The sequence below is a fragment of the Sander vitreus genome, chromosome 24 (genome assembly GCF_031162955.1).
Source record: "Sander vitreus isolate 19-12246 chromosome 24, sanVit1, whole genome shotgun sequence".
Lineage (NCBI taxonomy): Eukaryota > Metazoa > Chordata > Actinopteri > Perciformes > Percidae > Sander > Sander vitreus.
The window spans coordinates 11,341,193-11,368,810 of record NC_135878.1 but is presented as its reverse complement, the minus strand read 5'-3'; the positions used below and the strand labels follow the sequence as shown (position 1 = coordinate 11,368,810).

At 39.0% G+C, this 27,618-nt stretch overlaps 1 protein-coding gene across 4 annotated transcripts in view; it reads right to left on the bottom strand.

Annotated features, from left to right (window-relative positions):
- Nucleotides 1-27,618, bottom strand: part of LOC144512721 (dystrophin-like) — a 377,468-nt gene that overhangs the window by 16,972 nt on the left and 332,878 nt on the right. For all 4 annotated transcript variants that reach the window (XM_078243603.1, XM_078243602.1, XM_078243604.1 and 1 more), the window contains 7 exons: nt 20,284-20,450; nt 18,633-18,744; nt 18,262-18,398; nt 15,898-15,936; nt 8,749-8,814; nt 3,497-3,562; nt 429-587 (listed from right to left, as the gene is read on the bottom strand). In XM_078243603.1, the coding sequence (XP_078099729.1) occupies nt 429-587; nt 3,497-3,562; nt 8,749-8,814; nt 15,898-15,936; nt 18,262-18,398; nt 18,633-18,744; nt 20,284-20,450 (746 nt within the window). The remainder of the gene's footprint in view (nt 1-428; nt 588-3,496; nt 3,563-8,748; nt 8,815-15,897; nt 15,937-18,261; nt 18,399-18,632; nt 18,745-20,283; nt 20,451-27,618) is intronic.

Genomic DNA, 27,618 nt, shown 5'->3' with positions numbered 1-27,618 from the left:
TGCTTTTACTTAAGTAGGGTTGTCATTGTTGTACTTCTACTTTTACTAAAGTAAATATATCTCTGGTTATTTGTACTTTTACTTAAGTACTGAGATTCAGTACTTCCTCCACCTCTGGGTGGCAGGCAAATGCGTGATCTAAGCATGCTAATCCCTTGCATCGCAGAAGTTTCAAGATGCAATATTAAAATGTGAACCCAAGACCTCTGAAGAACCAAGATTGTAGAATTATATGACCTTTAAGATTCTGCGAGCTCCTTTTCATTTTTGCAAAATCAAGGCGCTTTAACAACGGCTCCTGTTGTCAAGTTATAGCAAACTCTTAGCAAAGGTCATAATAAGATTAACATGTATTGATACTCAGTGGGGAGGTAGAGTAAAGATGCAGCCAACATAAAATAATAAGAGAGATGGGTCTGTTCACTGACCTGTTCTCCTGCTCCAAGTCGTTGAGGACCCTCTCCAGCTCTCCCTTCTCCTCCGTCTCCATGGAGATGAGGATCTGGGCAGGGCTGCGGGGTTGGCTGAGAGGAGAGCCTTGGTTCAGAGACTGGCAGTAGTGCTGGATCAACATGTGCTCGTCATCGCTGCAAACGCACAAGCCAAACATATGCACATAGTCGCACAGTCACAGAATTGTCACACACACACACACACACACACACACACACACACACACACACACACACACACACAGAGAGAGAAAAAATGAAATGAAAAAAAATCAGTGACTGAAAATAGCAGCGGAACAGGACTTAAAGCGTAACTCTCGCCAAAATGCAACCTAGGGGCTTTTTGTGAATGTACCCGAGTCAAACTTTCGTTTAAAAGCATATTTAGGACGGAATCGCCACTTTTAAGATTTACCGTATTTTCGTTTTTTGGTCAAATGGCCTTTAGAATGGGAGTGCTAGGGGCACTTTTATGCTAGCCTCAAAATAGCTATTTTTAAAACACTAAGAAGGCTCAACACAACATGAAACTTTGCTTGAAGTATCGCCAGGGGCTCTACACCTTAATGAAAGCATTGACAACATTGTTTGTGTACCCAGAGTTTACTAAAAAGAAAAGTTTTGAGCAACTCACATTAGCAGTTGTTTACGCTATCCGCCATTTTCCCAGTCAAAAATAGGCAATCTCCGAATGTGAATGAACGAACTCCATAGGAGGAAATGTCATTCGTATATGAGGCTCATTTTTCAACTACAAGGTCAATATTGTGTTTCACTAACGACAAAACGACGAATTATCTGTGCATTTATATGGAACTAAGCTTTTGGAGCTTTCCATCTTTACTCTCCTCCCTCGACTATTTTTGACTGGCTTGATAGACGGCGACCGGAAGAACAACAGCTACAGTGAGTTGCTCAAAACCTTTCTTTTTAGTAAACTCTGTGTACACAAACAATGTTGTCAATGCTTTCGTTAAGGTGTAGAGACCCTGGTCATACTTCGAGCAAAGTCTCATGTTGTGTCAAGCCTTCTTAGTGTTTTAAAAATAGCTATTTTGAGGCTAGCATAAAAGTGCCCCTAGCACTCTATTTTCGGCTATTTGACCGAAAAACGAAACAACGTTAAATCTTAAAAGTGGCGATTCCGTCCTAAATATGCTTTTAAACGAAAGTTTGACTCGGGTACATTCACAAAAAGACCCTAGGTTGCATTTTAGCGAGAGTTACGCTTTAACCACAGAAGAAGACTAAGACACAGCGTGGACAGAGAGAGGGCCAGAGCATAAGTGATACAACACATTTGTCCTGAACTCAGTTTGCAACGCTGAATATTTGAAGCAATATGATTGCGATCAAACGCACAGTCAGCAGTGTTTGGGAGGATTTTAATTAGGCCAGATATTTAGATGCTGCTACGTTCACTACACTGCTTTTTGAGCTCAGCCAATCTTCCATTCTAAATACCAAAGGAGCTGCCGATGCTTTCTGCTCATCTTTTTCACTTCAACCAAGCTGCATTTGAAAGTTATGTTGTTACACTGTAGCCATTATTTTACTCTGCAATTTGAATTACAGGCTTACCTGCATGTCAAATTCCATTTGTATTCATTACACTTGACAAACTTTAACCTTTACTTTCCCTGAAGGGAAATTTGGCTTGCAGCTAGACTAAATATAGAAAGCAAAGACTTGAATATAAGATATACTGTGTGCTATATAACATACTAAAATACAAGGACATTTTGGACATCTGAAAGTGTTCACAGACTATTTGCTGTGTAAAGCGGTTGGATGAAGTCTGATTTTAAAACAATGGCTTCTTGTTGAAAATATGTATTTTAAATTTAAGAAATCTGCATATTGAATATACTTTAAAGCTATAACTTTATGGAAGTGTAATGAACTATGCCTTTAATCACTTAATTACTTTTTAGGATTTATTACAAATAATCTAAAATGGCCACTACAAGTTACTAGAGCCCAAAGTGATGTCTCAAACCTTATTTTGTATGAACAGTCAAAATACCTAACACAATAAATGATTTGGACTGATGAATGGATGTAAACAGGATTTATATGTTTAGGTTATCTGGAGCCTTGTTTCAGCAAACCAATTGATTTTATTGGAATCATCCCAGTCTGTGGATTTGCACACTGGCAAAGTAAATCCATGCTAAGTTTATTACATCGAGTTTAACTTTGGAGAACTTTTGACCCGCGTGTTTGCAGTGTTAACAAGAAGCTAGTCTTGCATTTTCAGACCTTCCTTCACAGCGCTGTGGAGGTGGGTCAACTAGTCCAGTCTAGGATGGGAGAAAAACGTGCTCTGGTTTATTGGCATTTATTTAAACCAATCACAATCATCATGGGCGGCGCTAAGCACCGGACAGAGCCCCGGTGCCGCTGCAAAATAGTGCTAAAGTAGGCCAAAATATTCATTGTGGTTTAAATAATTTAGATTTTGACCAGCTCTAATAACTTAACAGCTGCTAATTAGTTTATATAGTTTTCTGTTCCTCTCTTTGTACCATGCAAAACGTTACGAAAATAATCACATTCCTTTGTACTACTGTAAATACAACATTTTTGAAGAAGGGAATCAGAGAAAGCAAATATAGTGATAAGTTTAAGATTGCAAACATATATGCTTACAAGAATATTGTACATAAACACTAATACTCATTTAATGGGATACTGGGATTTGTTCATGAGCTGAATTATAATATATCACAATTATAATTACCCAGAAACAAATCTTATCCCTGAGTACAATATAAATACAATATATAAGATGTACTGATATTAACTAGTAACAATAGGTGTATATATTTGCATGGGATATGATGATGCAAACACAAAAAAATCATAACATGAGGTTGTTTCTGGTTATGTCCAGAATATTGAGCATGTGTAAACATAGTCACTGACATATATCACAACCAGCCAAAGGAAACAAAGAAGGCAGAGCCAGTTCACACACAATGAGCCAATCAGTAAGTAGAAGGTTGGCAAAACAAAGCAAACAAACAAAAAGCAATTCTCACATGCTCTCATTGGGTGAGATACTGTCATTCAGATAAGAGCCATTACGATTCTCCATTTCTGCTAACCTGCGGAGGGGAAAAAACAGAGCAGTCAGTCCCAAAACCAAAAGGTCCAGCAAGTAGCAGATTCTAGAGGGAAAATCCACTTCAAGACAGGATTCAGATATTTTTAGAGGGTAACCTCAGGTGCAGATTGATACGAAAACACTCAACTTGAGGAAAATTAGGCTTCATGTATCCTTTGATGGGTAACGTCTTAACTATATGGAAGCTGGTTTTCACAGAATTAATGGTAGAATATGTTTGCACAGCAGCAGGAGAAATTGAGATTTTGGTGATCATGGTTTTTTGTTGTTGTTGAGACTGTTGGAGTTCCTCTGTTTGGCATGTGTTGTTATCATTTCACCCTTAATAGATGAAATGTAAGACATGGTGCACAGCACTGTAACATTAACACTGCTGTTAAATCTTTAAATGTCTTTTTAAAGTTTTGAGCACTACAAATCAATCTAACCAAAGAAAAGAAAAACTGGTCCAGAGTCTGGACATTACAACAGGCTTTGTAAATAAACCTCCCGGCTGTGCTTCTCCAACTACTTCTTCTCCACTATTATGATAAAATAGCTGTCAGTGGAAAAAACAAAGATGTAAACTGCACCTTTGCTATCTCTACTAGATCAGTTTGTTGGTGGTTGGAGTGTGTGCCCAAAAAGTAAAGAGATTTTGGGACTTCATCCGCACTCAAATAAAAAAAAAACTTGGTGCTTGGCTGTGAGCGTTTAAGCAGATGGACTGTGACATATTGGCATCTGCCCAGGCCGGTGTATTTGTACTCACAAGCTGCTGCATGCCACAGAAATGAGCGGTAACCTTGTGGTTTGGGGGCCATCAGCTCATTTAAGGCTCAATGATGTTACTTATTTGCCCTACCACCTTCCTTTAATCTACTATTTGGAGTCCGCCAGATCTAGACCTGACAGAGACTGAGGGCCAGATGTACGTACATTTGCGAATGTAGTGTTATCAGCGCCATGGCCAACCCACAGAAAGCACAAGCTGTGATACTTCAGCTTAAGTCGTATATTTACCAAACCTGCAGTTCATCGGGTAATCAGCGCCTTTCTCCGCCCACTATACCATAAATTGCGCAGTACTTGCTTTGATATGGCTGAGTGCAGACTACGATATTCCCAGTGCTGATGCTCTGACTGTTTGAAATGATCCTGATGCCAATATTTGTAATGTAGCGAGGAATGCTGGAATGGAATGTGAACGCTGAGTTGGAGATTCTGTATCATCTTTGATTCCATTCCTTCCAGTAAGTGTAATATTGCATGGCTGCTTAATCTTATCGTTAATGATTTTGTGTTCACTCAACTGAAAAAGTGTGATCCTTGTGGCAAAAATCCTTTCAGCTCGTCTCCTTGGCCTATTTCTTCATCTTGCTCGGATTACTGCTGCCATTTCACCAGGAGGCATATGCGAGGAAACCCGCTTGCGGCTGGTTTACACCTGCTTTTAAGAGGCGGAGAATTTTCACCGCAAAATAGAGGCGCGCTTTCACGGGCGTTTTTTGTACATATCGTGGAATACATAATTAGGCACACTTTACGCTTCCCCTCCCATCTCTTTATGGGAAACTCCCACTTTCCCCTTGACTCACCCGTGAATGCATATGCATGACACGGAAAAGCGCAATTTGCCATTTTCAGTTTCTGCAACAGGCAGACTGCGCTTTTACCTCAGTGCAACCTGTTTGAACATACCTTGCCATGCTTTTACGCGCACGTTGCGAAACAAATACGCCTGAAGTGGGCACAAAAGCGTTAGTACATCTGGCCCTGAGAGCACAAGGCTGGAGGGGGAAGTTTGACTCAGCATGCATGTCCGTCAGCATGTGCATGTGTATTTATAGTATATATGTGTGTGTGTGTGTGTGTGTTATCCCGAGGCAACAGTGAGTGGTGTCAAACACTCTCTGGTAGGGATCAAAGACTCTCCCTGTGGCTCAGACATCACACTGACTCCAATGAGGAATGCAAACAGCGCCAGTCTAACTGATTCAATGACCAATTGATTGACTACTTGATTTACTTATAGTTTGATTGATTTGACTGTTTCTTGTTCCTCAGCGGTGGGTTTCTAGTAGAAGTTATGGTCACTGCAGACTGCTGGAACAATCAAATGTTTTTGGGAATAAGCTCTGATTGACTTATTGTATTATTGATCAATATTGATGGGTTTTCTCTCCTCTCAGTCCAGTACTGATGCGGTGTGAGCGCTCATGCTGGCACACTGGATGGCACAAGCAACATCTCAGATGCATAAGCATATGCATATACTGAACTCTCACTGCAGAATGCTTATTCAACAAAAAGTGGTGGGGGTGTGGCCTTGACCAACTGCCACTTTGCTTGTTTGCAAGCCATGATGTCTCTCTCTTTCTCGTGGGCGGGCCAAATTCTCTGGGCGGGCAAAGCAGAAAAAGGGGAGGTAACCTTGCCCCTTAGGACCTCATAAGGGGCAGATTCCAGATCGGCCCATCTGAGCTTTCATTTTCTCAAAGGCAGAGCAGGATACCCAGGGCTTGCACCTATCGCCATTTCTTGCTACTGGGGGACCATAGGCAGGCTGAGGGAACTCATATTAATGTTAAAAAACCTAATTTTCATGCTATAGGACCTTTAATGCCCAAGTGGTATTTGAGACTCGACTACTCCGGTGGTAACTCAATTCACATCAACAGTAAATGCAAATAACTTTATAGTGAAAACACACCGGGCGCGTAAGTTTGGCGTCACCTCTATTTCTTGCGCGAGACGCGAGTCAATGTGTCAAGCCAGGCATGTTATCACATACAGGAAGACCACAGTGCAGCCAGATACTTTACAAAAATAAAACATATTTCAAAATAAAACACCCAGGTTTATGGTGATTTTGGCTGTCTTGACTTCTCACAGCAAGACACACATCAGGCACACACACATCAGACACACACAGAGAGAGCGAGAGAGAGAGAGAGAGAGAGCGAGCGAGAGAGAGAGGAGAAGGATTGCACGGTGACCGGCACGGAGAAATACGTGTCCGGTATGAATGGCCAGGTATGAATGGTATCTATGCTTCGCGGACTACACACGACGCTTACGTGCCCGGTGTGTTTTCACTGTTAGTCTTGTGGAGAGAACCGTCTGGAAGGGCCTCTACTGACTGCCTGTGCAGGGCTGCTGCGGAAAGAACAGAGGGGGAAAGAGCTGCTGCGCTGTTTTTTTGTTTGACCGAGGATCTGTGGACTGCATGCATGGGAATGAATTACAATAGAAATATATTTTAATATATTTACAAGTCGCTAAGAGGGTCTGAAAAGGCGCTAAATCTAGTGAGAAAGTTGGCAACACAACGTTACTGCTGCAGCTTCCCGATTTCCCAAACTATGGAGTGAAATCACAGAACGTTCGTGCGTTAATTGAGGGTTAAAAAAAATTGTGCCGTTAAAAGAAATTTGTGTTAACTCGTTATTAACACGCTTATTTTGACAGCCCTAATTTAAACAAAAAAGTTAAGTACAAGTACTGTTTTTCTTCGGTATAAAAAACCCCTGCAATGATATGTTTAAGGAAAGATAGATTTTTACAAAAAAGACTGATGATAAAAGACAGTCACATATAGTTGTATTCTCCATCTTTAAAAAAAATTAAACAAATGTGCATAAACTACTTTCAAAGCAGTGACATACACAGCCATACATATCTGGAATATTGATCTGTAATTAGTTGTTTTAGCTGTTAAAGGTACTGAAAACTCAAAATTTTAACTTAATATGTATAACTGATGTTGTCTTGCCACCAGCTCTGAAATGTCATCAGTTGCTGTTAATTTCTTCCATGTTGTTTCTTTACTTTTACATTTTATCTACAGTATATCTTATCTATACCTTTATTTCCTGGTTCAGTTGCTGGGTTTTAAAACAGTTTGCTAGTGTTTTGTCAAAAAGGGGATACTGTTCTTACGTGGGTGTCTCCTTTGATGTGGTATTGTCATTAAGTAATTTTGTTTTTGTTCAGAGAGGTGCTGATTTAAATTTATGATCATTTTGGAGGCTGCAGTTTGTGCTGCTGTATTGCATTATATAGAGAGATGTTTCTGTCATTCAGCTTACTCTAATTAAGTAAACAGTTCCAACTAAAATGTATCATAACATTTATGAAGGGAGGATTTATAGCAGGACTGTTGTATTAGACTGCATTATAGGCATACCTAATAAACTGAGTGTACTGTAGTTCAGTGATGTAGCTGTCAGGCTGTAGAGATTCCTCTGTTACATTACACTGTGGATTAAACAGTCTTTAATGGAATGTGGTGTGGCTTTGAGGCCATCTTCATTATGTCTGCAGCCCTCCTGATTTTACATCTAATTATAATTCCATAAAGTCAGAAAGAAAGTAAGTGGTTTACTTATTTAATGTTTTGTGTAACTTCAAATGCTTTGCACATTACATCATGTATACGCCTAAATGTAGATTTGATAGAAACACAGGAGTTAAGTTTCCTATACCTTTAACACATCTTCAGTGGAATATAGAAGATATATGGTATAAATTGGCCTCTATATTAAACCACATGGAAAAACAGACAAACAATCTTTAGGCTGACTGTATATGACATATGCCTGAAAGGTATTCAATGTTAGCACTTAATAAGTCAGACTCAGACTACATTACTAAAATAGACTCACTGGGTTGCAAACAATTGCTTTAAGTCAGGTATACATGCCTGAATGGGTGGGAAAGCTTTCACTAGATATGAATAATCTGACTTGTTCTGAGGTAAAAACACCTCTAATATGTGACAGCTTGAAAACATTATGAAGCTCTTTAATGATCAGCTTTTAGATCTATTAAGTGGAATGAACATGAGAATGTTAACCGCAAGTTCCACAGAACTGCGTCAGCAAGGAATTAGGGCAACCGATCCCCTGTGAGTCAATGGATGCATGAAGACATCCCAATGCAGGAAGTGCGCTGTGCTTTTCTAGGTTTTTCCCAAAATTCATTATTCCAAATCACATCAATCAAAATGTTTCTGGTGTCTGGAAAAGCTCCCTGTAGGTGCCATTATCTATAATGCTCGTAGGGCAGAGAACAGCAGCAGAGAATGCAAAAGTGGAGCATTATGAAGGTTACTTCATCGCTTGCTGTTCACAACACTGAGTCTACGCTGCAAGGAGCTGCTGCTAAATGCAGATAGTGTGTTACCGGTTGGCGTAGTGCTCGATCCGAGTGTGTGTGTCGTCATGTGAGAGCTGAGGGGACGATCCAGGCCTGCGACAAAGAGAGAAACAGACAGAAAAAAGAAAGATTCATGAATCCAACCAGGAGGGACTCATTAATCCAAATGCACACATGCACAAGCCACTTGAATCCACAGGAGAGCTATGAGGGAGTTACAGTTCGATGCACAAATGTGTGGCGGTGTAAAACGCTCTGTAAATAAGCTCCCCGCTCGTTTCCTGCACTCTCGGCTTGGAATACATTTACCTTTACTTCAAAAGACACGTCGTCTGCCTAGGGAAAGATCAGTATTTTGACATCATTAACCAGGAGTCTCTGAGGATTCTAAAAACTTTTCTTGCAGTGTTTTAGTTCTTGAGAAATTAGGGTTTGACTCTTAAGATCCTGAAAACTTCCCTTTACAAGGAAAACTTCACGTTTGGAAGTTTTGTCTGTTTAGTGCCAAAAAGAGTTTCCACCAAAAAGTAAAGGTAAATGAAGGAAGGAAAAAAATGTCAGGATAATCCAAAAACATGAAATTATTCCTTAAAATATGCCGCTGAGGATTTGCCAAAGTGTTGTTTATAATTTATTACATGGCTTAGTTGAATACTTGATTCTGATTGATCTATCTCAGTATTATAAAGTTTGTTATTTCTGTATAACAGAGCATTGAAGTTTTGATTAAGTGTTTGTTGCTGAGACAAAAACAGGTCTCAACAAAAATGTATTTTCTCCTGATTTGTCTGTCTGAAAAATGGCATTTTAGTGCCAGAATTTTCAGGAAATATGGGGCTTGTAAAAGAAATTGGTCCAATATTTACTTTGGTGACTATGGGGCGAAAAAATCTGTTATAATACGTGTTCATGCTCACTTCTCCCATTGGAATCAATATACTCTGCCCTGCCGCTAGTCTCTTAAAGAGGCGTAGCAGTGACGTAACCCTGTGCCATCTCGCTTCTAAACCATCTCTGCAGATTATAGTGTACTAGTGCAATGCCTGTTTACTCACAAAATATAACAATTAAAATATAAGTTTATTTAATATAGCACAGACAAAGTGCTTCACACGAGTAAAACGAGGTAAGACCAAAAAAACTGTAAAAAGAAACAAGCAAAAATATTGTAAAATAAAACTTAAAAAACACAAAATAAACATGAGACAAAGGCCAGTTTAAATAGATGAGTCTATAGCTGCTTTTTTAAAAGCATCAGAGACCGTAGAATGGATGACTCTATTAAGGGCATTCCACAGTTTTGGAGCCACCACTTCAAAGGAAGATTGACCTTTTGTTTTTAGTTGAATGCGAGGGACAACCAGTAAGCCCTGGTCCGAAGACCTAAGTGACCTACTGGTAATATAGTGACAGAGCAGGTCAGAGATGTACACAGGTGCCTGACCATGCAAGGCTCTTAATGTCAGAACAAGAACCATAAAATGAATCCTGAACTTGATGAGGAGCCACTGTAAAGAGGATAAGATAGGTGTAATGTGAGTCGTCCTGCTAGACCTGGTCAAACTGTCTTGAAGCAGCGTTCTGGACCAATTGACGGTCCAGAAATGACTCGCTGAGGTAGGTAAAGGGAATTGCTGTAGTCTAGCCAGGATAATATAAAAAGCGTGAATGATCATCTCTAGCTCCAATTGTGATACAACAGACCTGAGTTTGGCAATGTCGCTTAATTGAAAGAAAGATGTACGGTAAGATCAGCTACATCAAATATACCGTCACAGAGATTTCTGAAATTAGAATGTAATGCTGAAGAAAGGGACCCCAAACACTAAGCATCCTTGAAAGCTGTGCTATCTGAAGCAATGAGGAGGATGTTGGACTGCTGCCTTATTTCCTGCTCCATCACGCTCCAATTTCGCAGCACAGAGAAAGAGACAGCGAGAGAACGTACGGCAAGTCAATCCGGACCCAGCCCATACCTTATGTTATGAATACAAAACTTTATGAAGTAATGTTTTATATTTTGAAATAAATGTTCTGTTGATCAATAAACTGTCAGTGATTGAAGTAGTGGTGTGACAGACCACCCCCACGGTTCAGCATGCATGTGAACTGCGGATTATTTCCTAAGTTTAACCATTATAGTGTGAAATACAGTTTTACTGATACTCTTATGTGAATGTGAACAGCTGAGCTACAGCGGCACCTCTGCAGCTTTTTTAAAAATGTTTTTTTAAAGATTATTTTTTGGGCTTTTCCGCCTTTATTTGATAGAACAGCTAGGTGAGAAAGGGGAGAGAGAGGGGGAAGACATTTCTTGGACACACTTTCCAAGATGGCAGCACTGTGTGCATCCTGTGTTTGACTCTATGTTTTGTCTTGTCAGACATGTTAAATATATGTGTTTTTAACTAAATCACTCAAGAGCAAAGGATTAACTCGCGCTTTTTTCCTTTTCCTTTGATGGAACTCATTACAAAAATGGACTTTTAGCAGCGTAGCCTGCGCATTGTTTGAAGTGGAGCCTACCTGCTGCGTTTCCTGCATTTGCCAAACTTGGGGAAATCACATGCTTTGTTGTCATCAATAGCTTATCGCTACTCTCTCCTGGAAGCCTGTCTTAGCTTTGCTTATTGAACGGATTGGAGGAGTTTGCTGGACGTCGGCTTGTGGAGAGGATCAACATTGAGGTCGGTGGTGCTTTCTCGCCTTTAATCAGTGGCGGGTGCTCCTTGTCTCTGGCCCCTACCCCCGATATTAATCCACTGAGGTGCTGCCTTCGAAACAAAATCCTTGAGCTCGATTGCTGGTTGTTTGTGTGTTTCCCCGCATTGCTGGCAATATGAGAGCGGCGCTGCTAATATGGGCAGCTTTCTGCATGTTCGATCCAAGCGTCAGGCCAGACTGTGCTGAAGGTAAAAATGCGAATAACTTTGAACGTTTTCCCCTGCATCGTCCATCAAAACACACACGCACGGATCCATCATTTCAAGTGATTCCTATTGCAGTTGAAATGAAACCAAGGGCAAATCTGACTGTCGTTTTCCTTCTCACTCTACAGAATGCATTATGCCCTGTGAAAAAATCACGTCTGGACTTGGACAACTCAATTACAATCTCCCACTAAAAAACTTAAAGCAGCGATGTCTGATAATGTTGATGCTTTTGATGGCTGGTAATATAAATCCAAATCCTGGTCCAGTGGGACATTGTCTTTCAACCCTGCTGGAATTTTCAGTTAGGTCTGGCCTTGGTGTCCTGCATTTAAATGTTAAATGTTTAAATGTTTCGTAGTATAATGCCCAAGTAAAAATCTGGGCCAAGACGACCAAAACTGACATTTTGGTCTTGTCTGAGACCTGGCTCAGAAAATCTATTGCAGATAATGATATTGCAATAGAGGGATACAATGTTTTTTGTTCTGATCGGAATAGTAAGGGAGGAGGTGTTGCAGTTTATATAAAATCAAAATTTCATGCAACTGTCATAAAGTCATTGTCCATCACAAAACAGTTTGAGTTATTAGCCATTGATTTACACAATGGAAATGATTGTCATCTGAATATTGTTGGCTGCTATAGACCACCCTCAGCTGTTAATGACACTCTCACCTCACTGTCATCAGTGTTAGCTGAGCTACAAGTAAAATAACTCTTACTGCTGGGTGATTTAAACTGGGATTGGTTGTCACCAGTGTCAAACCAGTTTAAAGAATATTGTGATTCAGTGAACTTAACTCAAATCATAGACACACCTACAAGACCTAATCTTAAGAACCCAAGCAAATCCACTCTTATTGATGTCATTCTAACAAATAAACCCTATAAATTCACCCACATAGGAATTTTTCCAGATGAAGTCAGTGATCACTGTGCTGTAGCAGCTATACGAAATTGTAAGATTCCAAAAGTAAAACCTAGAATTATTAAAAAAAAGGAGTTTTAAGAACTTTGATATTCAAGGTTTTTTGCATGATGTGTCTGCATGTGACTGGGATAAATTGGTTTTAATATCTGATGTGAATTCTGCATGGCAGTATTTCCATACAATATTTTTAAAGGTGATAAATAAACATGCACCAATTAAGAAATTTAGAGTGAAGGGCCGCGATAATCCTTGGTTCACCGAGGAATTGTCTAAACTTTTTCATGAAAGGAACTCAGCCTGGGCCAGAGATAGAAAAACTGGCCAAGATAAGGACAGGGTGGTTTTTAGAGCCCTGAGAAATAAATGCACAGCCCTAGTTCGCAAGGCAATAATGAAACAAAAATTTAATGAAACAACAAGAAATTTAAATAACCCAACTACGTTTTGGAAAACCATTAAGTCATTGTCCCCTCCTCAATCATCTAGTGGTTTCCCGAACCAATTAACAATAAATGAAAGGCAAATAACCGATAGAACTGAGATGGTAAATTGCTTTAACAAGCATTTTGTGTCAGCTGGATCTATATTCAATGGATCTTCTGATCAAAAATTTTTTTAATGTATCGTACTCAATGGGAGATTATAGTCCTAGATTCAATTTTACGTCTATTACGAGTCATGAGGTCCTAATGACCCTGAAAAAATTGGATACTCGTAAATCTGCAGGGCCTGATGAGATTGAAGGTATATTTTTAAAATTTTCAGCAGAAATCATTGCTGACCCATTGACGTATGTATCTCTGGAACAGAATATTGTTCCTGAAGATTGAAAATCTGCTCTGGTTCTACCAATGCTGAAAGGTGGTGACTCTTCTAATTTGGATAATTACCGTCCAATATCTAAATTATCAGTGATAGCTAAGATTTTGGAATCTATCGTCAGTTGAGCAATTAAAACAGTTTCTGGTTAATAATAATAATAATAATAATAATAATATTCTGTCTTTCAATCTGGCTTTAGAAAAAAATTATAGTACTGCCACCGCCACTATGAAAGTACTTAATGATATAATTAGTGCTTTAGATGATCGTAAATCATGTGCTGCGTTATTTATTGATTTAACAAAAGCCTTTGATACAGTCAATCATGTTATCTTATTATCACGGTTGGCTTGCATTGGCCTCTCTGATGCTGCTATTGGTTGGGTCAGTAGCTATTTAAATAACAGATGTCAACGTGTACTTCTAAATGACTACATGTCTGAGAAACTTACTGTTAACTCTGGTGTGCCACAGGGCTCTATTTTGGGGCCCTTGCTTTTTACAATATATATTAATAACCTCAGTGAAAATGTTATGAATGCCAATATACACATGTATGCTGATGCCATTATCTACTGTTCTGCAAAATCACCTGCTGAGACAATTTTAAAGCTACAAAAAGCATTTGAAAATATTCAGCTCAATTTACATGCATTAAAGCTAGTTCTTAATGATAAGAAAACTAAATATATGTTTTTTTAACAGAACCCGTAAGCATGGCCCTTTCCTGCCTCTTCCCACACATTACAGGGCAGACCAATATAACTAGTTCCCTCGTACAAATACCTGGGATTAATATTGGAGAAAGACATGTCTTTTAAATTGCATATTGAGCAGTTCATCACTAAATCGAAATTAAAGTTGGGCTTTTATTTCAGAAACAGTTCCTGCTTCACACAGAAAGTCAAGAAAAAGTTGGTTGAATCTACCTTATTGCCAATTTTAGACTATGGAGATGTGTTTTACAGACACTCCACAACGTCCCTGTTGAAATCTTTGGATTCGGTGTATTATTCAGCACTGAGATTTATAACCCATGCTAAGTACTCTACCCATCACTGTGTATTATATGAAATGGTAGGTTGGCCCTCACTCAACACAAGAAGGCTCAAACATTGGTTGACCTTTGTCTATAAATCAATAACTGGATATACTCCTTCATATTTAACTACACTCGTAACATCTAGTAGATCTGAACATAATCTAAGATCAAGTAGATACATAATGTATGATGTTCCACAAACTAAAACAGAGTTCGGAAAAACTGCTTTTTGTTACAGTGCTCCAACTTCATGGAATGAGTTACAAAATCAGCTAAAATTGCAGGTTTTTATTTCACATACTGAATTCAAGTCCTGCCTACATCAAATATATCAATATGTTTGCGCTTGTTTTAAAATGTGATTTTCTGTTTTTATTTCTTATTTATTATTGCTGTCCATCCTTGTCTGTCTGTTATTTGTTGTATGTTAAAGTGTATTTTTATGTGCTGCCTTCTTGGCCAGGGCTCACTTGTAAAAGAGATTTTAATCTCAATGTGATTTTTCCCTGGTAAAATAAAACATGCAGGAAATCGTCACAGGTCGGATTCGAACCCTGGACCTCTGCGTCGGGGCATAAACCTCTCAGTGCGCCTGCTCTACCCACTGGACCAACCTGGTCACACTCTGCAGCTTTTTCTGATCACAGTGAGTCAGGGCAATGCAGATAAAGCAGTCACACATGTGGTTACACTTCCTAATGGAAACTACTGGCTGGTGCATCTACAACATTATTCATGTACTTCTAAAGAAATGTTTTAATCAAGCAAATGTGAATGAAACGCTTGCACTGTCGTATACGACGATCATATTGAGCACAGTCTTGGACTAAAATTTGGTCCATAATGCTAAAAAATGCTACTTAATGATAATACTAATGTTATGTTAAAAGTGTCTTCCTGAAAGTAAGAGTAGGTATCTATCAATGGAACAGCAGTGATATGCTGTCTACTAGGCATGCTGCAGTATATTTCAATAAGAATCAGTACATGAAGGTGAAAAGTCATATATGATAGTGAAACATGAGTGACATGGTATAAAGAGCGGCACACTAATATTCAATAGTGACATACTACTCGGAATTGATGTATGGCACTAAAACGTTAGTTGCATACCATCAGCCACTTTTCAGTCTGAGCGTTGCTGCCTTTTTAGCTTGTACAAGATGTACAGGTGAGATTTCAATTGGTCAGAAAGTATTCAAATCAGGTTAACAATCAACTCATAATTTAAAATTTTTCCTGGCCTGGAGAGTTCTCGTTTAAAGTCAGAATTAGAGGAGTGACTCATCCTGTATCACAGATCTGCAGCGAGAAACTGTGAGATGTACACCAACCACAACTACAAACAAAATGGCACTACACAAGAAGTGTGAAATGGATGGTGTGTGTGTGTGTGTGTGTGTGTGTGTGTGTGTGTGTGTGTGTGTGCGCGCCAGCCAGGTACTCACGCATGGTCTACGGGCCAGAAGTTGATCAGAGTGACAGGACTGAAAGACAAAAAAAACATGAGATGATGACACAGGAAGTGGGAGGACAACGCACAGCAAGGGATGATGGGAGCTGTAGTATGGATGGCAGCAGGGAGGTGGACAGGGAGGAGTGTGAGACCAGATTGACAGAAACAAGACAGCAGAGTTGTGGTGCACACACGCACGCACGCACGCACGCACGCACACCATTTCAGATATAGTAAAACACAAACCTTACTGAGTACATGCACTTACAAGTGAGTGTATTTTCTTTGAAGAGAGTGAAGTAAAGTATGTCCAACACATTAACACATGAATCATGTACAGACCCAGCATTCTTCTTTGAGCCAATACCCACCATACATTATTATTGACTGTGTATCTGTAGCCAATAATAGTAATAACAGTTATTTGGATTTCCATAATCATCTGTATTTAGCCTGTGTTTAAGGGTAATTTAGAAACATTGTCTCATAGTTTGTCCACCAGTGAGCACTGACATAGCCAGGAACTCATTTTAAGAAGGTTCCACAGGGGGGAGGACTTTTGACAAAAAAATCAGAAGCATTTGATTTTCACTGATTTAGCAACCTTATAGCCTGCTTGACTGCAACATTATGGCTCCAATTTACAATTTTTAACTTCTCTGCTCTTTTCAAAGATATCAGCTTTCACCTGAAGATGGTCATCATTCACGGTAGCATCAATTTAATGATTTTTAAACATTTTAAAGGAATAGTTCGACATTTTGGGAAATACATTTCTGAATATGATGAACACTGACAAGGTTATTTTTTTTTAACTATAACATGCCTCGCTCAGTACATTTCTTAGTCACAGATATTTAAAATATAGTGAGATTCTCGACTCTTCAACAGTCACCTCTTCAACAGTCGACTCTTCAACAGTCACAATAGGAAGCATCAAACACACACTTATTTTGGATAAACAAACTAAATATGTGCTGTGTAGGTGGTAAAAACACATGAGGAGCTGGAAACTATTTTTTTCTTTAGACACACTACTGCACAAACACTATCACAGCTAAATCTGTTATCAAACTGTGGCTACACTTCTTTGCATGCATGTGTACATGCACAGGTGTCATTGTTTGTGTATGTATGGGTTGAAATAAAATGTCTGTGTGCATTCAGAGACCTGCGAGTGTTTAAGCGTGTTGTCTAATAAAGATGATTCTCAGTAGGGATGTACGATTCAGAAAATGTCAAGATTCGATTCCGATTTTTAGTCTCACGATTCAATATCGATTTTCGATTCTAAAACGATTCTCCATTAAAAAAACGATTCACAGTATGTAAATGTAGTTACTTTTCCCATATATATATATTAGGGCTGTCAATCAATTAAAAAATGTAATCAAATTAATTACATACTCTGTGATTAATTCATCAAAATTAATCACATACATAATTAACAGTGCCTGAACCGAAAGTAAAAAAAGAAAAGAAAAAAAAGGGTACTAAACAACAGTTGGTGACATTAAAGAACGGCTTGTTTATTGCTAAGGCCATATGGTCAAAATGAAATGATTTAATAATAATATACAACAATAACAATAACTAATTTCAGTAGTAAATTGCTGTTGAACCATCAGATGGGAAAAGGACATTTACAATAACTTCAAATGCACCACGAGGCTGTAGTTTACCAGTTTCATTGAACGCACCGTCTGTGTTGTTTCTCCTATGGCAGCTGCAGATTGTTACATCCCGGTGTTGAATCCTCTACAGTAAAACACTTTACACAGTCAAACTTTACACCGTTTAACGTTGGCTGTCAGCATTGTAACCGTGTTTGATCCAGCTACTAGCTAGCGGTAGGCTAACGTTAGCTGCTGTCAAGTATAGTGTTAACTAGCGTCATGTGCAGCGATGTTTGTGTTTCAGAGCATCAGAGAGAAGCGCAGACATATCGGTGGCACCAGATTTCGATAGCTAGGGTTGGCAGGAAGAAGATTTTTACAAGTAAATGTTCCAATTAATGATCCAGGCAGCACATTCTCGTCTCCCTCCCATTTTTTTTTTAATATATATTTTTTAAATATGAATTGATTTTTGGAATTCCATGAATCGATTTTGAATCGGTAGAGCTTGACTCGCGATTCGAATACAAATCAATTTTTTTGCACACCCCTAACTTTTTTGCACACCCCTATCTCAGTTTGTAATAAAACCTAGTGTCTCTTCCTATTTGCCCTGTGATGCATGTCTCAAAGACGGTTGGAGCAGCGATGTAGGTGGCTGCAAGACTGATGGATGGTTTAAGATACTGTAGTGTGTGTGTGTGTGTGTGTGTGTGTGTGTGTGTGTGTGTGTGTCTCACGTTTCCAGGTTGTCCCCCTCCAGGATAGTTTGGACAGGCAGGTAGCCCATGCGTGGATGTTTGGCAAAGTAGCGCTTAGTCCTGAACTTGTTCTTCAGTACCTTGGCAAAGTCCCTGACATCTTCTCCTGATGTAGTCTGGAAAGAGATGGCACAAAGGTGGCTTTGTTCAAAAACAACCCACACACACCTTATCTGCAGTTGTGTAAAAATACCAGGTTCAAACGAAATTAATAGATGTGCAAAAAAAAAAGTAAAAGCTGCACAGCATTCTAATACTGATTTAGAATTTAAATGTCAACGTTATGAATGATCTGTGGAAGCTTCGAACTATTTGGTACAGCCCTAGCAGGAATATAAATATATTCCTACCGGAGTGCAGTACTCGACCATGGGGTACTGCATCTTATGTCCCTTGGCAACGCGACCGGAGAAGAAGCAACTTTGGCAAATGTCGTAGTTGAAATGTTTCAGACTCCGATATCTGGGGAGAGAAAGAGAGAACGAAAGAGAGAGGTCAAGAAAGCAAAGAAAGAACACAAAAGGAGGAGAAAAGAAGAGATGTGGGAGTGGAAAAAAAAAAGCAGAGGAAAGTGAGCAAAGAAAAGAAAATGCAGATGGTGGAGAAGCAGGAATAGAATAGAAGAAAAGAAGGGAGAGAATCAATAAAAAAGGAAAATTTACAGCTATGTTCTCTCCAGGATAGGAGTAGTTAACATTCTTTCAGCCCAGTACCTAAATGAGACATTTATTCACTGACCCTGGGACTGGGACTCTTCATTAAAATGAATCACTGCTCCTGTCATGAAGGGGCACACCAACAATAGAGCAGACACACCTCCCTTTACGGGTCCCAACCTTTAAGTTGGACAAAAAGCCTCCTGGACTTCACCAGTATTTTAAGGGTTGAGGTTACAAATATGACTGCAGTTCCGTCAATAAAATCATCAATTATTCATATGTACAAGTGGGTTGTTTTACTGCCCTGCTGCTAGATTAAGGATACAAATACGTTCACAAGCTTTTTCATAGCTGTCACTCTGGTGACAGAGAAATGTAATTTTGTTTGTACATAAGAGAAGACTCAAAAAGGAGAAAATTGGTGAACATACCAAATTCTCATGAATCCCCCATACGTGCTAAAGGACGAATTTTGTTCGTAAGAGTGCTTCATGTATATAGAACAAACTCCCTGGTAACATCAATTTGGCGATAATCAATACAGCTTCTTTGAACAGATGCTGAAGCTTCTTGTTTTAAATAGCTGGTTATAATACATCTTACTGTGTGTTGTGATAAAGAGAACAGCTTTGTGGAACCAACCAGGCAGCTAGTGAGCCATCTCTCTTTTTCATTTGTTGCTGTGTATGTGCAACACATGGAAAGGTGTATGAAAAATCTTCTTCTCTTATCCTACTGTTTGAATAAAGAAGAACACTACAGTGACAAGAACACTCACCCTTCTTGCAAAATGGAAAGTTCTTCTGTATTCTGTATTTATCTCTATGTTAAAAAGCAATGTCTTCACCCTGCGACAGTTATTGGAAGAACAGACTATGATGAGATGCAAAGATAACTAAAGAACATATATAGCCAATGGGCTGCTCATTTATGCTATAGACTAAAAATGTATAAATTAAAACATTATTTTGCTAAATCCCGATGCCAATGATCTTGTTAAATCACGTTCAACCCTTCTGACGATGGAAACTTAAAGATTTAGTGCTGCACCACAAAAGAGCATAATTCTCATTCACTTTCATATGGGCTTAATTGAAAATTAAATACATTTTGTGTTTTGTTGCCCTCTATAAAGTGACATGATGAATATCACTTTTTACAGCAAAATGGCTCCAATTCTGCTATCTTCTTTTGATTAGACATTCAGATGTGCTGATCAAAAGGTGGATTACATGTAGTGTTGTTCCGATGGATGATGTCTACGATGGACGTGATGCCTACCAGTACATTCTTTAAGGCACATTTATACTGTAAAATGAAAAGTTGTTGTGGCTCTATTGACCTGAATCCTATGATAGGACACTCCTTGCAGATGTTACACTTGGCCTGGTGCTTGGCAGTCTCAGCGGCGGCCACACGGTGCAGGACGGGTAACCACACCATGGACTGAGGCTCCAGGCGCATCCAGTCCAGGAACATGGCGGCTTCCAGTTCAGGTTTGTTGTTGGCCTGGGAAGAAGATGAAGTTACAGTAAGCATGGTTTGCAAATGACACAAAACAATAATAACAGCTTTCGACATGATTGACTACTACTTTTTGTGTTTTAGTGAGAATGAAAAAAACAGACTCCAGTAAATATTTAATGTGTCTAGCGGTAAAACGACCTTAAATGCGCAGCATTGACAGGCAGGCATGTAGTGTCGTGGCTCTAATCAAAAGAGGTGTCTCCCTCTGTTCGGGAAACTCTATTGGTTTCGCCAGGTCATTTTTCCGGAGCTTCAGCCCCAAATGTAATTTTAAATGTAGGTAGTAGGCTACAAAGTTTAGGTGTGCATTAATATTGCTACATCATGTTTAAAGTTCCTGTGACGTGACTTTTACAGTCTATGGTTCAGGCTCAAACAAATGGAGCTCTGAAGAAGACCTGTGCATTGCTTTGTGTCTACTTTTTCTGTAAAATAAAAGAAAGAAAAAAAAGACGAGCAGCGCGGCTTCCGCAGTCAGTTAATTATAATGGATGCGCTCGGCTGTGTTTTCCAGCATAAATTGATGCAGACAAAGGTACAAATAGGTATAATGCAGTAAATTAAGTGTTTAATGCTCAAAAATCTTCTGGGGGAGAACCCCCAGACCACCCACATCATAGGTCTGTTCCCAAAATCTGGAAACAATATGCCTTTGGGTTGCCAGGCCAGCTGTGATTAGTCCAGATATCTGTGTCCAGGTGGATGCTGGCAAACTTTGGGTCACTATAGTGCTATAGTACCAATTACGTAAGTGGGCCCCAGGGCATGAGGGCCAAACATTACTGGGCCTTGGCACAAGAAAGTTTGAGAAAGGCTGCCATAGAGCTCCATTGTCACACTATTGCAACTGGGTGACATGTTCCTTCATTACCATCAACAATAGTTTCTTCATTTCTTTCTTCAGGAATCTTCATTTATTTTTTATTTTGACTTCGATTTACTTTAATTTTAGTTTAAGTTTTTCAGAAAGGTTTTGTTTTAGTTTTTATATATTTAGTTTTACAGAAGTTTGTTTTTATAAGGGCCAGGTACAACGCCTTAGAAGTATGTAGCTTCATATACAAAATATTTAAAATATATGAAATATTTATTAATAAATCATTTACAAAAGAAATTTTTCACTGCTTATTTTCGCTTCATGTAATAACACATGTAGTTTATTTTGACTCAATATCACATACACCGTCCTGCTTCCACAAATGCTCCCTAGAGCATAGGGATGTTTATAATTAAACATAAACTGTTTATCCGTTAACTGACAATAAGAATTTTGACCGATTAATACTATTAGTTAAACAGTTAAAAAAGTTATTATAAAAGGTTTGTTACCAAATAGGCTATACAATCCAATTCTCAAATACAACTGATGGTTGCAACCATAGACTGTATATAAAAAGGTGGACGACACTTCTCCACCTTCTCCCACTGTATAAAAGTGAAGCCAAAATATCCCAGATATTGTAATTTTGGAGCTAGAATCTGCGCAGTAGTGATCGGGCATGGAGCTGCAGTATCTAAGTACCGCCCACACACCCACCCGCCCAATTGGTATCAATCACAGCTGTCAATCATGACATGTTACCCCATTTTCATAGCATCAAATAACTAATAAAAACCAAACCGCCTACCTCTACCTGTGCGTGTCTGCTATAGACTGAAAGCCAAGTTAATTTATTTGCTCACCAGAAATGGGATTTTAACCCCGACGTTATTCATTTTATAATGCCGGCTCTGGAGGTAACGAGTCTCCCCTGGTTTTCTGACCAAGGTCGGAAATGAAGCAATCAGGAAAGGTTAACACATTGAACAATTTAAATTAAACAGCTTATTAACGTGCGCTTATTGCCCCGTGTGCGCTGATGCGCTCATCTGTTGACATTTCTGAATGCCTTCCTACAGTTGCTTAATAAAAGCGGGCTTTCCACACAAACAAACGTACATGTGTCAATAGTATGAGAAAAAAATTTGATTTTAACTGTGTCGGGCTATGGTCGGGCTCGGACATAAAAATTTTAATGCATGTCGGGCTCGGGTCGTGTTCGGTTACTGCTCTGTCGGACGCGGGCCGGGCTCGGACAAAAATATGCAGCCTGATCCGCACCCTAGTCTGCTACCTTACTGAACTGCTGCAGCTCATACACATGTGGTGTCTACAGACAGCAGCGCTGCTGCGGAAAGAACTGGGACTCAGTTGCCTGCTTGTCTCTTAATGTTAATGAGGCTCGGCTAGCCTGGAAATCCAGACCCAAATCTGAAAGATTAAGGGTCTGGCATTCAGTAATGAAAATGGCCCAAAAAAACACATCAAAATTCAACGCCTTATCACGCCTACACTGTATGATAAAAATTAAAAGCTTCGCAATTTAGCTTTGTGAAGGTCTTTAGATTATACTGACCAATTTTGAAGTTAATCACGTAAAGTTGAAGTTGAATCTGTAGACGTTTGTTGAAGTATAATGCCTGCAAATGGTTAAAAATGTACAGTGGCCCTGAAGTGCAAATCACAACAGCAAATAGAAAAACGCAACAGCAAATCATAAAACACAACGGCAAATAGGAAAACACAAGGGCAAATAGGAAAACACGACAGCAAACATGAAAACACGACAGCATTAACTTCTACCAGAAAACGTAGGTCCTATCTAGCAGAGGACGGACCCTCCTGATTGGACAGACGTCCTCTGCTAGATAGGCCCTACCTTTTCCGGTAGAAGTTAATGCCGTTTTGTTTTCCTATTTGCTGTCGTGTTTTCGTATTTTCTGTCGTGTTTTCCTATTTACTGTCGTGTTTTCATGTTTGCCGTCGTGTTTTCATGTTTGCCGTCGTGTTTTCATGTTTGCCGTCGTGTTTTCATGTTTGCCGTCGTGTTTTCATATTTGCCGTTGTGTTTTATGATTTGCTGTTGCGTTTTTCTATTTGCTGTTGTGATTTGCACTTCAGGGCCACCGTTAATGCATATTAAATATATAAATATTATATATTAAATGGCGGACTACCTGTTGGGCTTAGGGTATGGCTCCAGTAGGCTTTTTTGTGAGTCTGCCCATGATACATAAGCCTACCAAATTTCATACATCTAGGTAACACACACTGGGGGGGCTTTATTGAAACAGAGCTCTCTAGAGCAATTTTTGACACCCAAGCACAGGACCCATAAAAAAAAACAATTTTTGCCAGGTTCTGATGCATGTGAAAATTTCCATGAATGTGTTTAAAAAGCAGACAAATAATAATTAAAACTGCAAGCAGCGAGATGAACGTGCCCTCGCACTCTGCGCAAGTCGGGGTGCTGGCGGTTCCCAATCGATGGGGCCGTGAGCGTTGGACACTGCGCGCAAGACTTAATCAAACAAACAATCTTTGCCGCACAAAGCTGACTTTCTGTTGCCACGAGGTGGCACTATAACTCTGGCATGTGATTATCTTTGTGACTTTAATTCCAAACAAAACTTCTGAAGTATCAAACAAAAATCACTAACTCAAGCAAAAAAAAATTGTCACCTCAAAGGTAAAACTTAAAACTTGCAAACAAAACATTTGTGTTTGAGAAAGGCTTCCATAGAGCTCCACTGTCACACTGTTGCAACTGGGTGACATGTTCCTTCATTACCATCAACAATAGTTTGGAATCTTCATTTATTTTTTATTTTTATTTTGACTTCGATTTAATTTAATTTTAGTTTAAGGTTTTCAGAAAAGTTTTGTTTTAGTTTTTATATATTTAGTTTTACAGTAGTTTGTTTTTATAAGGGCCAGGTACAACACATCCTGACCTGTGATGCACTGCAAATAATGACTGACACTGAGTTCCAGCTTCTTCTACCAGAGCTTCTACCACTGGGGCCCCGGCAAATACGTTCAAATATCCATTATGTAGATATGTGATTTGTAAAAAGTTTTATATTGGACTAAAAATAAAGCATTATAATAGTCTCAACCTTATTTCCTGTATTATATAATGAACCAAACAGACAAGAGTGAATATAAAAAAGTGTTTTAATACATTATGTGCATTTTTAAATATAATTACAGTAAAACAATGTAAACACAAATGAAATTACAGGACAGTATACTGTAGTAGGATATAGTGACATACAATGGACTTAGAAACTACAAGTACACAAATGAAAATAAACTAAGAAAAAGGTTATTGTAAGTGTTTATTGAGTATCTCAGCAAAATATGATCAGTACATACTCTATTGGTCTATACCCTGGCTGTTAGAAGCCTTTGCAAACCTAGTGTTTCCTCCACAGAGAGACTGAAGGCTCCTCTCCCTCTGCTGCTCCCACGTCCTCCTGGTTGGACTGCCTGCTGCTAGATGTGAGCTGTGATAGAAAATTATAACAAAGTTCCTTACACAAATCAAATGGAAACAAAGTTCTTATTGATAACTGTGCTTTGGTGATTTACAATTAAAATAACTTGCTTTCAAAGAGCCATTACCAAATGTTTAGGATTTAAAAACACTATGAACACTTCCCTTCTGCTGACCTGCTTGCAAATGCAACAGAATATATGTAATTAGAGTTAGGATAGCCTGTCTTCGTCATAACTAGGAAAGTATAAATGAACATTGTTGTCTAATGTCATCCTCTTGGCAGCTATCATTACCAAGTTCGTTTTTATGCTATGCTATAATAAAGCACATAACTATAAAGATGAACCAGTTAAGCAGTGCTAACACTGCATATGCTGCACAATGTTTCATTGCTCTACAGAGAGAAGATGATAATTAATACAACTCCATTGAGTAAGGCCTCACTAAGCCTACATGAGTGAGGCCCATGATTCAAATTAGCTCAGTAATGTAGCTACAGTAAGCCAAAATTACAAATGCTAGCCAAGCCAGGTAATTTTGGCTATAAAAATGCTAACTTACATATCTTTACTAGCTAGCAACTTATCACAACAAAACAACAAACGTCTAGTAACCATGCTTGCAACGTAAATCACAGACAATATATATATATATATATATATATATATATATATATATATATATATATATATATATATATATATATATATATATGATCAATACTTACACTTTATTAATCTTGTAGGAATCCGCTGTTTAGAGTTGTTGAGTGTGTCCTCCAGACTCTGAGTCTCTAACGTTAGCTTAGCTGCACTGAGCTGTCACTCACATACTCCAAAAACTCATTAGCCATGGGGACGCACCCCTGTAAGACCCGCCCACGCAAAAGCTTTGTGTCAGAATTGCAAACAAAGACTTTAGAATCGCAAACGAGAAAGCTGGGAGCAAAACTGCAAATGTACTGGAGAGAGCAAAAGACATCTGCTCATGATCATTGAGAAAGAAGCAGAGGGAACTGTAAACAAAAGGACTACTTCAGACCAACCCATTTTAGATTTGCGTCAGGTGCAAGTCATTTACCCCTCCGGTATAATAGCAACAGCGCCTGAGATCCGCCCACAAAGCTACTTGCGTTTGATACTTGTGTTTCAGATCGTTAAAATAGGGCCCTATAACTCATTATTGACCTATAGATATCCTCAGGTGCGGTCTCTAAGCACAACAAATTTGGGGCAGATTGGACAATGTACACAAGTCACAAACAACTACCTGTTTTGCATTGTTATATGGTAATTTGACACCTAGCCACGCCCACACTATTGGATACAAGTGCAAAAGCTTTGCAATTTAGCTTCACCAAGGTCTTTAGATTATACTGACCTATTGTAAAGTAAATCTGGTTAAATGAATGTATGACAATGTAATGACAATGTAAAGTCATGGCGAAACATGAAAAATCAACACCTTGCCGTGCCCACACTGTTTAGCGTGCGCTAAAAAGCTTTGCAATTTAGCTTTGTGAAGATCTTTAGATTATACTGACCAATTTTGAAGTGAACTGGGCTAAATCTGTAGAAGGAGTTTGTTAAAGTACAATCCCTAAACATTTTCAAAATCTTCCTTAATTTGAAAATGTATTTCAAGTGCTTGTTAGGTTTGGAGGTTGGGTCCAAGAGGTTTTTTTCTATGTAGGAGGGGGCTTTAACTTTAACTTTGAAAACTTTTAGGGGGCGCTATGGAGCCAATTAGCAGTGCCCAAGCCCGAGACCCATATTCACCAAATGCATAGAATAATAATAATAATAACAGAAAAAAGAAGAAGAATAAACATTTTAATTCCAATAGGGCCTTCGCCAACCAACATTGTCGGTGCTCAGGCCCTAAGAAGAAGTAGAAAAAGAACGAGATACATTAGAATTTCAATAGGGCCTTCGCCCCCGACGATGTCGATGCATGGGCCCGAAGAAAAATGTCTCTGCTCTAAATGAAATAGTTAGACAGACGGGAAAAGAAAAAATAATCAGAGACAACATATCGGCTTTATCCATCACTTTCCCGTCATCAGGGACACTGGGAACTCCATGGTTTTGGAGTTTACATAGAAATGACCCCCCACATCTCCCTCTTTCACGCCCACATGCATCTGACTCCTCAGAGGGGGCAGCTGGAATATAGTTAAGCTATCTCCAGTAGTTTTAGGGCTAGATGAGAAACAGAGCTGGACAAAAATAGCTTCTCATTTCCAGCAGACGAACAACGTTTTTGTCGCTGCAGATTTTATCACCTGTAGCTAGCTAACTAATTAAGATAACATTAGCTCAATGAGATGGTTAAATACTCAGCCCCCCCACCCCCTTTGACTTTTAAGATGACTTAAGTAGGCATTTGATGGCTAGATAAATGATGTCATGCTAAAACACTAAGGGTAAAGCTAACAGTTCACAGCCAAAAACTCAACAACTCACCCAGAGCCAGTTAGTACTAGTACTACATATATGATAAGAATGCTCAGTATGTTGCATTTTACTGCTGTATATGTTTATGGTTGTGCTAATTTTAACTCCTTTATATACTAGTTGGTAGTTTAATCTACATCAATGCATTATATTATATAGGGTCATTATATGAATACATAACAAAAATTGAATTCTAAATGTTTGTAGCCTCGCTGTCCTGTGGGGACCACAAATTGTCTAAAAAGTCAACTTTTCAAGAGCTCAGAAAACAGCCCTGTTTTAAGCTTTGTGATAATGTGATAATTCGTCAATTTCTGGGGTTCAGGATTTAAGCAAATGGCCAGTTTTCACACTATTCCCTTCGATGGACAC